Source organism: Pseudophryne corroboree, chromosome 6, assembly GCF_028390025.1.
Source record: "Pseudophryne corroboree isolate aPseCor3 chromosome 6, aPseCor3.hap2, whole genome shotgun sequence".
NCBI lineage: Eukaryota > Metazoa > Chordata > Amphibia > Anura > Myobatrachidae > Pseudophryne > Pseudophryne corroboree.
Window position 1 is genome coordinate 199,613,545 of NC_086449.1, and position 14,959 is coordinate 199,628,503.

At 47.2% G+C, this 14,959-nt stretch overlaps 1 protein-coding gene across 3 annotated transcripts in view; it reads left to right on the forward strand.

Annotated features, from left to right (window-relative positions):
- Positions 1-14,959, forward strand: part of IGDCC4 (immunoglobulin superfamily DCC subclass member 4) — a 189,156-nt gene that overhangs the window by 86,340 nt on the left and 87,857 nt on the right. For all 3 annotated transcript variants that reach the window (XM_063925602.1, XM_063925601.1, XM_063925600.1), the window contains exons 2-3: positions 2,748-3,038; positions 14,058-14,199. In XM_063925602.1, coding sequence (XP_063781672.1) covers positions 2,852-3,038; positions 14,058-14,199 — 329 coding nt within the window. In that variant the 5' untranslated portion in view covers positions 2,748-2,851. The remainder of the gene's footprint in view (positions 1-2,747; positions 3,039-14,057; positions 14,200-14,959) is intronic.

Consider the following 14,959-nt stretch of genomic DNA (forward strand, 5'->3'; position numbering starts at 1 on the left):
GAGAGTGGGGACTTCACCCAGAAGTCTTCCACCTGATTGTAAACCGTTGGGAAAAACCAAAGGTGGACATAATGGCGTCCCGTCTAAACAAAAAACTAGACAGATATTGCGCCAGGTCAGGGGACCCTCAGGCAATAGCGGTGGACGCTCTGGTAACACCGTGGGTGTACCAGTCAGTGTATGTGTTCCCTCCTCTGCCTCTCATACCAAAAGTACTGAGAATCATAAGAAGGAGAGGAGTAAGAACTATACTCGTGGTTCCGGATTGGCCAAGAAGGACTTGGTATCCGGAACTTCAAGAGATGCTCACGGACGAACCGTGGCCTCTACCTCTAAGAAAGGACCTGCTCCAGCAGGGGCCTTGTCTGTTCCAAGACTTACCGCGGCTGCGTTTGACGGCTTGGCGGTTGAACGCCGGATCCTGAAGGAAAAAGGCATTCCAGATGAAGTCATCCCTACCCTGGTCAAGGCCAGGAAGGACGTAACCGCAAAACATTATCACCGCATTGGCGAAAATATGTTGCGTGGTGGGAGGCCAAGAAGGCCCTACAGAGGAATTTCAACTGGGTCGTTTCCTCCATTTCCTGCAAACAGGACTGTCTATGGGCCTAAAATTAGGGTCCATTAAGGTTCAAATTTCGGCCCTGTCGATTTTCTTCCAAAAGGAACTGGCTTCAGTGCCTGAAGTTCAGACATTTGTAAAAGGGGTACTGCATATACAGCCTCCTTTTGTGCCTCCAGTGGCACCTTGGGATCTCAATGTTGTGTTGAGTTTCCTAAAGTCACATTGGTTTGAACCACTCACCACTGTGGACTTAAAATATCTCACATGGAAGGTGACGATGCTGTTAGCCCTGGCTTCAGCCAGGCGTGTGTCAGAACTGGCGGCTTTATCATATAAAAGCCCTTATTTAATATTTAATTCTGACAGGGCAGAATTGAGGACTTGTCCTCAATTTCTACCTAAGGTGGTTTCTGCATTTCACATGAAGCAACCTATTGTGGTACCTGCGGCTACTAGGGACTTGGAGGATTCCAAGTTGCTTGACGTGGTCAGGGCCCTGAAAATATATGTTTCCAGGACGGCTGGAGTCAGAAAATCTGACTCGCTGTTTATCCTGTATGCACCCAACAAACTGGGTGCTCCTGCTTCTAAGCAGACGATTGCTCGTTGGATTTGTAGTACAATTCAGCTTGCACATTCTGTGGCAGGCCTGCCACAGCCAAAAATCTTAAAATGCCCACTCCACAAGGAAGGTGGGCTCATCTTGGGCAGCTGCCCGAGGGGTCTCGGCTTTACAACTTTGCCGAGCAGTTACTTGGTCAGGAGCAAATACGTTTGTAAACTTCTACAAATTTGTTACCCTGGCTGAGGAGGACCTGGAGTTCTCTCATTCGGTGCTGCAGAGTCATCCGCACTCTCCCGCCCGTTTGGGAGCTTTGGTATAATCCCCATGGTCCTTACGGAGTTCCCAGCATCCACTAGGACGTCAGAGAAAATAAGAATTTACTTACCGATAATTCTATTTCTCGTAGTCCGTAGTGGATGCTGGGCGCCCATCCCAAGTGCGGATTGTCTGCAATACTGGTACATAATTATTGTTACCAAAAAATTCGGGTTATTGTTGTAGTGAGCCATCTTTTATAGAGGCTTCTCTATTATCATGCTGTTAACTGGGTTCAGATCACAAGTTGTACAGTGTGATTGGTGTGGCTGGTATGAGTCTTACCCGGGATTCAAAATCCTTCCTTATTGTGTACGCTCGTCCGGGCACAGTATCCTAACTGAGGCTTGGAGGAGGGTCATAGGGGGAGGAGCCAGTGCACACCAGGTGATCCTAAAGCTTTCTTTAGATGTGCCCTGTCTCCTGCGGAGCCGCTATTCCCCATGGTCCTTACGGAGTTCCCAGCATCCACTACGGACTACGAGAAATAGAATTATCGGTAAGTAAATTCTTATTTTAAAGGGCCTACATTCTCCTCCTTTAGCCTTTTACTGTTTATATATTTATAAAACTTTTTAGGATTGGTTTTACTCTCTATAGCGATTTTTTTTCATTTATAATTTTAGCTGCCCTTATCGTTTTTTTACATTTTTTATTGCATTTCTTGTAATACCGGAATGACTCCTCCCCTCCATTAGATTTAAATGTTTTGAAAGCACGCCTCTTATTAGCCATTGCTTCCTTGACCTCCTTATTGAGCCACATTGGTTTTTGTTTAGTACTCCTGCGTTTACTGCTCATGGGAATGAATTTGTGAATATTGCTTTCATATTATTTAGAAATAAATCTACAGATGTCTGCGTGTGTAGTTTTGGTGCACATGCGCAGTTTGTATACTAAACAAAACAAGCAGACATACACTAACCTCTAAATAGACCCATATGTCAATGAATATTTGTTATCATAGCAGTGTGTTTAGAGATACCGTTTAAATAAGTGCAAACTAAAGTACATTTGTATAGTGCATAGTTAACATTGAAGTGTCCCTTTGCGGACATATGAAATGTAGACAGTTATAATCAGGGTGTTATTATTAGTACCAAGAAATCCTATTTATGTTTTGTCTGTGTCTTGTCAGTATGTGCTGTCTGTTTATTAAGTTAGCCAAAACAAGCCAGTCCCATGTTTATGGCTCAGTTATCTTTATTCATAATTACAGTTCTGTATAAGACATTTCACAATTATTTGTGTTTGCAGTCTCTAAACAATTGTATGACAGTTTGTTGTTCTCCTCTTTTGCAGGAGAGAGTGCCTGGCTAGACCTCAGCTGCCGTTCTGGCTCCACAGACACTGTTCTTCTGCCAGGCCAGGAAGCCATCTTAGACTGTGACCAAGGCAACAGGAATATGTCCTCTAATGTCACCTGGTGGAAGGATGGAGAGCAACTAGTCATGGAAGACCTAAATGTGTTTCCCAATGGATCACTGCTTATATCACAGGGGGATGGAACAATCATTGAGGGAAGTTACTTCTGCACAGTCCAGAATTCCTTTGGAGTTGTGAGGGGCAGAACTGGCACAATCAGATTGTCAGGTGGGTCCCTCTAGTTTTATTTTTACCCGCCCTGTATCACAATTGCTTGCAGGAAAGTCTTACAGTAATAAAGACCCTAAACATTGAACCCCATCCACAACCCATTGATGCCCACGAACCCTGCATTATAGCTGTTGTAGCCACAAGCTTTGGTTGGCGCAGTCAACTATCTCTGTCATTGGAACCATTCACAGAGAGGTATGTCGCACCAACCCCAAATGCAGTTTCAGTCCACATGAAATACGCAGCTATGGCTGAATGGGGTGAATGAAAACAATATCAGTTGCAGTTATAGTTCTGCATAAATATCTTGGCCTCAGATATCTGGGTCACCACTGGGGCTCATCAGTGGCAGATTATGGGTCCTCATTCCGAGTTGATCGCTCGCTAGCAACGTTTTGCTGTGCTGCGATCAGATAGTCACCGCCTATGGGGGAGTGTATTTTCGCTTTGCAAGTGTGCGATCGTATGTGCAGCTGACGGCACAAAAAAGATTGTTGCAGTTTCTGAGTAGCTCTGGACTTACTCAGCCGCTGTGATCACTTCAGTCTTTTTGGTCCCGGAATTGACGTCAGACAACCGCCCTGCAAACGCTTGGACACACCTGTCAATCACCTTGCGATCAGCTGTGTGAATGGATTCTTTGTTAAATCCATCGCCCAGCACCGCTCCTCTTTGTACACGTACTACGCGCCTGCTCATTGCGGTGCATACGCACGCGCAGTTTTGCTGAGATTTAACCTGATCGCAGAGCTGCAAATAGTTGCTAGCGAGCGATCAACTCGGAATGACCCCCATGGTGTAATAACATCCGCCCATCCATGGCCTTTTCTAAACTGGATAGGCACGTTTTCTAAGCAGTGTAGCTGAGAGTCTGACACTTTAATCCAGTAATGCCCAACATTTACCAGCAATTACAAAAACCAATGGCCAGATTTATCAAGCCATGAAGAGTGATAAATTGCACGTTGATAAAGTTCGAACACACCAGCCCCTAACTGCCATGTTACAGGCTGTGTTTAAAAAAAGACAGGAGCTGATTGGTTGGTACTTTATCACAGTGCAATTTATCACTCTCCAAGGCTCGGTAAATCTGGGCACAAGTCTGCTGTCTTGGTCACTGTAACTTTGCATCTATATCAGGCAGTGACTGGAACCAGAGCCTATTCCATCAGGAAGTATCAAAAAGTGCTCAGCGTTCACCCTTGCAGTTAGAGCTGCTGGTGGGTCACATAAGTTATTGCTTGTTGTACACCCACTTGGACCAAATACTAACACATCCTTCTTTCCCTGATTCATCCTGTCAGTCTCCTTCTTGCTATTTTTCTTTGCCTTCTCTTATCCCTATTTTCTTCTCACTTCCTGTCTCCATTTTACATATTACAGTGTTTCACTCTTCCTTCTTTCATTATTTACCCCATCCCCCCTCATAGAAACATAACATAGAAACATAGAATTTGACGGCAGATAAGAACCACTTGGCCCATCTAGTCTGCCCATTTTTTTTATCCTTTAGAACGGTGATCTCAATCATTTTTGAACCTTAATTCTATGTAAGGATATTCATATACCTATCCCAAGCATGTTTAAATTGCTCTACAGTCTTAGCCTCTACCACCTCTGATGGGAGGCTAGTCCACTTATAAACCACCCTTTCAGTGAAGTAACTTTTCCTTACATTTTCCCTGAACCTGCCTCCCTCCAGTTTCAGTGTATGTCCTCGAGTTCTAATACTTCTCTTCCTTTGAATCTTTCCTAAAGTTTTGAATCCCTCTATCCAAACCCCCCCCCCTTCTTCATGTCTGTTTTCTCTGACGTCCTAGTGGATGCTGGGCACTCCGTAAGGACCATGGGGAATAGCGGCTCCGCAGGAGACTGGGCACAAAAGTAAAGCTTTAGGACTACCTGGTGTGCACTGGCTCCTCCCCCTATGACCCTCCTCCAAGCCTCAGTTAGATTTTTGTGCCCGGCCGAGAAGGGTGCACACTAGGGGCTCTCCTGAGCTTCTTAGTGAAAGTTTAGTTTTCGGTTTTTTATTTTCAGTGAGACCTGCTGGCAACAGGCTCACTGCATCGAGGGACTAAGGGGAGAAGAAGCGAACCTGCCTGCTTGAAGCCAGCTTGGGCTTCTTAGGCTACTGGACACCATTAGCTCCAGAGGGACCGAACACAGGCCCAGCCTCGGAGTCCGGTCCCAGAGCCGCGCCGCCGGCCCCCTTACAGAGCCAGAAGCAAGAAGAGGTCCGGAAAAATCGGCGGCAGAAGACATCAGTCTTCAACAAGGTAGCGCACAGCACTGCAGCTGTGCGCCATTGTTACTCAGGCACACTTCACACTTCGGTCACTGAGGGTGCAGGGCGCTAGGGGGGGGCGCCCTGAGCAGCAATGTAAACACCTTGGCTGGCGAAAATACACCACATATAACCCCCAGGGCTATATGGATGTATTTTAACCCCTGCCAGAACTCACCAAAAAGCGGGAGAAAAGGCCGCCGAGAAGGGGGCGGAGCCTATCTCCTCAGCACACGGGCGCCATTTTCCATCACAGCTCCGCTGGAAGGACGTCTCCCTGACTCTCCCCTGCACTACAGAAAAGGGTAAAAAAGAGAGGGGGGCACTAATTTGGCGCAGTTCTATTAATAACAGCAGCTATAAAGGGAAAAGCACGTTTTATAGTGGTATTCCTGTCTATATATAGCGCTCTGGTGTGTGCTGGCATACTCTCCCTCTGTCTCCCCAAAGGGCTAGTGGGGTCCTGTCCCCTATCAGAGCATTCCCTGTGTGTGTGCGGTGTGTCGGTACGATTGTGTCGACATGTTTGAGGAGGAAAATGAGATGGAGGCGGAGCAATTGCCTATTATAGAGTTGTCACCCCCTAGGGAGTCGACACCTGAGTGGCTGAGCTTATGGAAGGAATTGCGTGACAGTGTCAGTTCTTTACGAAAGACAGTTGACGACATGAGACAGCCGGCTACTCAGCTTGTGCCTGTCCAGGGGTCTCAAACGCCATCAGGGGCTTTAAAACGCCCGTTACCTCAAATGGCAGACACAGACACGGATACTGACTCCAGTGTCGATGATGAGGAGACAAACGTGACTTCCAGTAGGGCCACACGTTACATGATTGAAGCAATGAAATATGTATTGCATATCTCTGATAATACAAGTACCACTAAAAAGGGTATTATGTTTGGTGAGAAAAAACTGCCTGTAGTTTTTCCTGTATCCGAGGAATTAAATGAAGTGTGTGATGAGGCGTGGGTTTCCCCCGATAAACTGATAATTCCTAAAAGGTTATTGGCATCATACCCTTTCCCGCCAGAGGATAGGGCACGTTGGGAAACACCCCCTAGGGTGGATAAAGCGCTCACACGCTTGTCTAAACAGGTAGCACTACCCTCTCCTGATACGGCCGCCCTAAAGGAACCTGCCGATAGAAAGCAGGAGAATATCCTAAAATGTATATACACTCACACGGGTGTTATACTGCGACCAGCAATCGCCTCAGCCTGGATGTGCAGTGCGGGCGTGGCGTGGTCGGATTCCCTGACTGAAAATATTGATACCCTAGATAGGGACAGTATATTACTGACTATAGAGCATTTGAAAGATGCATTTTTATATATGCGTGATGCACAGAGGCATGCCGACTGGCATCAAGAGTTAGCGCGCTATCCATTTCTGCAAGAAGAGGTTTATGGACGCGGCAGTGGTCAGGTGATGCGGATTCTAAAAGGCACATGGAAGTATTGCCTTATAAGGGGGAGGAGTTATTTGGGGTAGGTCTATCAGACCTGGTAGCCACGGCAACTGCTGAAAAATCCACATTTTTACCCCAGGTAGCTTCTCAACCTAAGAAGACGCCGTATTATCAGGCGCAGTCCTTTCGGCCCCATAAGGGCAAGCGGGCAAAAGGCGCCTCATTTCTGCCCCGTGGCAGAGGGAGAGGAAAAAGGCTGCAGCAAACAGCCAGTTCCCAGGAACAAAAGCCCTCTCCCGCCTCCGCAAAGTCCTCAGCATGACGCTGGGGCTTTACAAGCGGACTCAGGCACTCCCCTAAAGTCTGCTTTACCGACGTCTCCCTCCGACAGGGAGGCGGTATTGGAAGCCATTCACAAGCTGTATTCCCAGCAGGTGATAATCAAGGTACCCCTCCTGCAACAGGGAAAGGGGTACTATTCCACACTATTGTGGTACCGAAGCCGGACGGCTCGGTGAGACCAATTTTAAATCTAAAATCCTTGAACACTTACATACAAAGGTTCAAATTCAAGATGGAGTCACTCAGAGCAGTGATTGCAAACCTGGAAGAAGGGGACTATATGGTCTCTCTGGACATCAAAGATACTTACCTACATGTCCCAATTTACCCTTCTCACCAAGGGTACCTCAGGTTTGTGGTACAGAACTGTCACTATCAGTTTCAGACGCTGCCGTTTGGATTGTCCACGGCACCCCGGGTCTTTACCAAGGTACTGGCCGAAATGATGATACTCCTTCGAAAGAAGGGAGTTTTAGTTATCCCTTACTTGGACGATCTCCTGATAAGGGCAAGGTCCAGGGAACAGTTGGAAGCTGATCCCGACGACACGCCTTCTATTCCTAGGGATGATCCTGGACACAGTCCAGAAAAAGGTGTTTCTCCCGGAGGAGAAAGCCAGGGAGTTATCCGAGCTAGTCAGAAATCTCCTAAAACCAGGCCAAGTCTCAGTGCATCAATGCACAAGGGTCCTGGGAAAGATGGTGGCTTCTTACGAAGCAATCCCATTCGGCAGATTCCACGCAAGAACCTTCCAGTGGGATCTGCTAGACAAATGGTCCGGGTCGCATCTTCAGATGCATCAGCGGATAATCTTGTCACCAAGGACAAGGGTGTCTCTCCTGTGGTGGTTGCAGAGTGCTCATCTTCTAGAGGGCCGCAGATTCGGCATTCAGGACTGGGTCCTGGTGACCACGGATGCCAGCCTGAGAGGCTGGGGAGCAGTCACACAGGGAAGAAATTTCCAGGGCTTGTGGTCAAGCCTGGAGACATCACTTCACATAAATATCCTGGAGCTAAGGGCCATCTACAATGCTCTAAGCCTAGCAAGACCTCTGCTTCATGGTCAGCCGGTGCTGATCCAGTCAGACAACATCACGGCAGTCGCCCACGTAAACAGACAGGGCGGCACAAGAAGCAGGAGGGCAATGGCAGAAGCTGCAAGGATTCTTCGCTGGGCGGAAAATCATGTGATAGCACTGTCAGCAGTGTTCATTCCGGGAGTGGACAACTGGGAAGCAGACTTCCTCAGCAGACACGACCTCCACCCGGGAGAGTGGGGACTTCACCCAGAAGTCTTCCACATGATTGTGAACCGTTGGGAAAAACCAAAGGTGGACATGATGGCGTCCCGCCTCAACAAAAAACTAGACAGGTATTGCGCCAGGTCAAGGGACCCTCAGGCAATAGCTGTGGACTCTCTGGTAACACCGTGGGTGTACCAGTCAGTGTATGTGTTCCCTCCTCTGCCTCTCATACCCAAGGTACTGAGAATCATAAGAAGGAGAGGAGTAAGGACTATACTCGTGGCTCCGGATTGGCCAAGAAGGACTTGGTATCCGGAACTTCAAGAGATGCTCACAGAGGACCCGTGGCCTCTACCTCTAAGAAGGGATCTGCTCCAGCAGGGACCCTGTCTGTTCCAAGACTTACCGCGGCTGCGTTTGACGGCTTGGCGGTTGAACGCCGGATCCTGAAGGAAAAAGGCATTCCGGATGAAGTCATCCCTACCCTGATCAAAGCCAGGAAGGATGTAACCGCAAAACATTATCACCGTATTTGGCGTAAATATGTTGCGTGGTGCGAGGCCAGGAAGGCCCCTACAGAGGAATTTCAACTGGGTCGTTTCCTGCATTTCCTGCAAACAGGACTGTCTCTGGGCCTAAAATTAGGGTCCATTAAGGTTCAAATTTCGGCCCTGTCGATTTTCTTCCAGAAAGAACTGGCTTCAGTTCCTGAAGTTCAGACGTTTGTCAAGGGGGTACTGCATATACAGCCTCCTTTTGTGCCTCCAGTGGCACCTTGGGATCTCAATGTAGTTTTGGGGTTCCTAAAATCACATTGGTTTGAACCACTCACCACTGTGGACTTAAAATATCTCACATGGAAAGTGGTAATGCTGTTGGCCCTGGCTTCAGCCAGGCGTGTCTCAGAATTGGCGGCTTTATCCTAATAAAAGCCCTTACCTAATTTTTCATACGGACAGGGCAGAATTGAGGACTCGTCCTCAATTTCTCCCTAAGGTGGTTTCAGCGTTTCACCTGAACCAGCCTATTGTGGTACCTGCGGCTACTAGGGACTTGGAGGACTCCAAGTTGCTGGACGTAGTCAGGGCCCTGAAAATATATGTTTCCAGGACGGCTGGAGTCAGGAAATCTGACTCTCTGTTTATCCTGTATGCACCCAACAAGCTGGGTGCTCCTGCTTCTAAGCAGACTATTGCTCGTTGGATTTGTAGTACAATTCAGCTTGCACATTCTGTGGCAGGCCTGCCACAGCCAAAATCTGTAAAAGCCCATTCCACAAGGAAGGTGGGCTCATCTTGGGCGGCTGCCCGAGGGGTCTCGGCGTTACAACTTTCCCGAGCAGCTACTTGGTCAGGGGCAAACACGTTTGCTAAATTCTACAAATTTGATACCCTGGCTGAGGAGGACCTGGAGTTCTCTCATTCGGTGCTGCAGAGTCATCCGCACTCTCCCGCCCGTTTGGGAGCTTTGGTATAATCCCCATGGTCCTTACGGAGTTCCCAGCATCCACTAGGACGTCAGAGAAAATAAGAATTTACTTACCGATAATTCTATTTCTCGTAGTCCGTAGTGGATGCTGGGCGCCCATCCCAAGTGCGGATTGTCTGCAATACTTGTACATAGTTATTGTTACAAAAATCGGGTTATTATTGTTGTGAGCCATCTTTCCAGAGGCTCCTCTGTTATCATGCTGTTAACTGGGTTCAGATCACAGGTTATACGGTGTGATTGGTGTGGCTGGTATGAGTCTTACCCGGGATTCAAAATCCTTCCTTATTGTGTACGCTCGTCCGGGCACAGTATCCTAACTGAGGCTTGGAGGAGGGTCATAGGGGGAGGAGCCAGTGCACACCAGGTAGTCCAAAAGCTTTACTTTTGTGCCCAGTCTCCTGCGGAGCCGCTATTCCCCATGGTCCTTACGGAGTGCCCAGCATCCACTACGGACTACGAGAAATAGAATTATCGGTAAGTAAATTCTTATTTTTTTCCTCCTCTATATTTCTTTTACACTATATCCTCATCCAACTTTAATACAACCTGCCACCTCCCCTTTTTTTAATCCCCCCTGCCTTTTTAATCACCCTCCCCAAAATACAGAAACACACCAACACCTCAACAGATTGAGGAAAATCCCAAAATCCTGCAAACCATATGTGGTAGGGGATGGAGGACTTGTGCTTAGAAACAATCCTGCCTCCCATCTGTGTTACCCGGTGGGGAGCTGGTTGCCAACACCCTAATTCCAGGCAATTGGCCATATAGACTTCTCCCACCCCTGGTTTAAAGGGGTGTGGTTCATAGGGTCGACAGTGTCTAGGTCGACCATGTTTGGGTCAACCACTATTGGTCGACAGTAACTAGGTCGATAGGGTCTCTAGGTCGACAGGTCAAAAGGTCGACATGAGTTTTTAATGTTTTTTTGTGTGTGTTGGGAACCCCAAGTGGTGCACCGTGTCACTTCGCATGGCTCGCTTCGCTCGCCATGCTTCGGGCAAGGTGCCTTGCTGCGCTCAGCACAGGTTACTATTCCCAGTCGTAGTCCACGTGGATCGTTAAGTATGAAAAAGTTCAAATATTTTTTTTAAAACCTCATGTCGACCTTTTGACCTGTCGACCTAGTTACTGTCGACCAATAGTGGTTGACCTAAACATTGTCGACCTAGTTACTGTCGACCAAGAGACGGGGGGGGGGGGGGTAATTCTGAGTTGATCGCAGCAGGGACTTTGTTAGCAGTTGAGCAAAACCCTGGGGGTAATTCTGAGTTGATCGCAGCAGGAAATTTTTTAGCAGTTGGGCAAAACCATGGGGGTCATTCCGAGTTGTTCGCTCGCAAGCTGCTTTTAGCAGCTTTGCACACGCTAAGCCGCCGCCTACTGGGAGTGAATCTTAGCATATCAAAATTGCGAACGAAAGATTAGCAGAATTGCGAATAGACACTTCTTAGCAGTTTCTGAGTAGCTCCAGACTTACTCGGCATCTGCGATCAGTTCAGTGCTTGTCGTTCCTGGTTTGACGTCACAAACACACCCAGCGTTCGCCCAGACACTCCTCCGTTTCTCCAGCCACTCCCGCGTTTTTCCCAGAAACGGTAGCGTTTTTTCACACACTCCCAAAAAACGGCCTGTTTCCGCCCAGAAACACCCACTTCCTGTCAATCACACTCCGATCACCAGAACGAAGAAAAAACCTTGTAATGCCGTGAGTAAAACTCCAAACTGCATAGCAAATTTACTTGGCGCAGTCACAGTGCGGACATTGCGCATGCGCATTAGCGACTAATCGCTCCGTTGCGAGAAAAAAATAACGAGCGAACAACTCGGAATGACCCCCCATGTGCACTGCAGGGGAGGCAGATATAATTTGTGCAGAGAGAGATAGATTTGGGTGTGGTGTGTTCAATCTGCAATCTAAATTGCAGTGTAAAAATAAAGCAGCCAGTATTTACCCTGCACAGAAACAAAATAACCCACCCAAATCTAACTCTCTCTGCAAATGTTATATCTGCCCCCCCTCCAGTGCACATGGTTTTGCCCAACTGCTAAAAAATTTGCTGCTGCGATCAACTTGGAATTACCCCCCATGAGCACTGCAGGTGTGGCAGATATAACGTGCAGAGAGAGTTAGATTTGGGTGGGGTGTGTTCAATCTGCAATCTAAATTGTAGTGTAAAAATAAAGCAGCCAGTATTTACCCTGCACAGAAACAAAATAACCCACCCACATCTAACTCTCTCTGCACATGTTATATCTGCCTCCCCTGCAGTGCACATGGGGGGTCATTCCGAGTTGTTCGCTCGTTATTTTTTTCTCGCAACGGAGCGATTAGTCGCTAATGCGCATGCGCAATGTCCGCAGTGCGACTGCGCCAAGTAAATTTGCTATGCAGTTTGGTATTTTACTCACGGCATTACGAGGTTTTTTCTTCGTTCTGGTGATCGTAATGTGATTGACAGGAAGTGGGTGTTTCTGGGCGGAAACTGGCCGTTTTATGGGTGTGTGCGAAAAAACGCTACCGTTTCTGGGAAAAACGCGGGAGTGGCTGGAGAAACGGAGGAGTGTCTGGGCGAACGCTGGGTGTGTTTGTGACGTCAAACCAGGGGGGTCATTCCGAGTTGTTCGCTCGCAAGCTGCTTTTAGCAGCTTTGCACACGCTAAACCGCCGCCTACTGGGAGTGAATCTTAGCTTATCAAAATTGCGAACGAAAGATTAGCAGAATTGCGAATAGACACTTCTTAGCAGTTTCTGAGTAGCTCCAGACTTACTCGGCATCTGCGATCAGTTCAGTCAGTTTCGTTCCTGGTTTGACGTCACAAACACACCCAGCGTTCGCCCAGACACTCCTCCGTTTCTCCAGCTACTCCCGCGTTTTTCCCAGAAACGGTAGCGTTTTTTTCGCACACACCCATAAAACGACCAGTTTCCGCCCAGAAACACCCACTTCCTGTCAATCACATTACGATCACCAGAACGAAGAAAAAACCTTGTAATGCCGTGAGTAAAATACCAAACTGCATAGCAAATTTACTTGGCGCAGTCGCACTGCGGACATTGCGCATGCGCATTAGCGACTAATCGCTCCGTTGCGAGAAAAAAATAACGAGCGAACAACTCGGAATGACCCCCCAGGAACGAAACTGACTGAACTGATCGCAGATGCCGAGTAAGTCTGGAGCTACTCAGAAACTGCTAAGAAGTGTCTATTCGCAATTCTGCTAATCTTTCGTTCGCAATTTTGATAAGCTAAGATTCACTCCCAGTAGGCGGTGGCTTAGCGTGTGCAAAGCTGCTAAAAGCAGCTTGCGAGCGAACAACTCGGAATGACCCCCATGGTTTTGCCAAACTGCTAACAAACTTGCTGCTGCGATCAACTCAGAATTATCCCTTGGAGCCCGTCTAAAGTACCACTAGTCATTGTGAGGCTCTAAAAGTCCTCACAAGTAATGCATGTGAGCAGAAGAACACTAAAAAAGAATAATTTATTTGAAATCATATCGCCAGTATCCTGCACGACCCGACCGCCGGGATGATAAATACATCCCTCCTGCACACAGCACCTTCTGTTAATACAGTGGATATTAGGTAGTAACAAGTTGTAGTAATGCTGAAACCTGCTTCTTCATGGGAAGTAAGTTTGGAGATAATCCTTTTTACTCAATGACATGCTAAATGATGTGTTAAACACATTTGGGTCTAAGGCAGTGGTTTCCAAACTTTTTTGAATCACTGCGCCCTAGAATATCAGAATTTTTTACACGGAACCCCTAGGCAAAAATTTCTTATTGAGAAATTTAGAAAGAAATATTACATTAAGTAGATCGCGTTTATATGTCATCCTTAGGGTCAGTTGTGTGGTGAGGGACGAGATATGCTTCTGTTTGGCCACATATTTTATGACTGGCAGCCACCAGCACTGGTTTTGCCTATTATATTGACCATGAATAATATGAATTGGTCCTGGACCACCAACCCAGGGCACCCCTGCAAGTGTCCCGAGGCACCCCAGCGAGCCACGGCACACAGTTTGGGAACCTCTGGTCTAAGGTAATTGCCTGGCTTGTCTAGCCCATGAGCCAGCCTAGCTAATATGAGGTTTCAGTTTGTGATGATCACCATAGCATGCTATAAGGTTTAGTTCAGTCAAAGCTAATAAAGGTTACTTACCCATAAACTTTCACTCAGATTTGTGCTCAGCTTATATATCTGTGCTTAACTATGTTATTGTGTTTCTCCCAAGGGCTACCATCCTTTCACCTGCACCCTAAACCTCAGGTTGTGTTGCAGAACCGCCTGGTGAGGTTTGAGTGCGGCATCGGTGGGTCGCTACCTCCACAGATCACATGGCAAAGAGACAAGTCTCTGCTCCCTGCCAGTGACAGGTACGTAAATCAGACCACAAATACATAAGAGAGTTGTAGGACTCAAATAATCATAGGTAAGATGCTTTCATAGCTGCTCACACCATAACCTGCAATTACTATACATGAGTTATGTCTGTAATTCTGATGGTGCCCTGTGGACGTGAGGCCTGGAGACCGGGCACTTGTGAACTTCACAGTTTCTTTGCCTAACTCTAAATATCGTAATTGTTCACAAGTTCAGCTCAATAATTCCTGCCTTAATGCAACGAAAGGCTTAGGTTCTCAGATTGCTGTCCTCAGTAACATCAAATGGGCGACAGGCGAAGTGCTGATGAATTGTGGCCGGTTGTGTGTGTATTGATTTTACAGTGTGGAAGATTGGTAGCAGTGTGCAGAGCTAGAGGGAATGAACATGGAACAGACTCAAAGCCTGTATGATTTGGAAATGAATGTATATGCCTCACGCTGGCACAATGATTTGGTAGCAGTGAAAGATGAACGTGTCCCTGACATATAAAGTACACAACCCAGGGAAGAAACACTAAAATATACAGCTCCACTTCTCTGAGCATTAGAGAAGAGAGGGGTAGATCTGTTCTTTATGCTCTGGAATAGAAGACAGCACATTCTTACAAACATTTGAATACATTTGTCAGGACACCTTTAGCTGCATGTATGCACATCACAGTCAATCTTGGGAAACATAAGGCATCCAAACATCAGAGCCTAATCATTACACCCATCTCTAATACTGAGACTCAGTGCTCCCAACATTCCA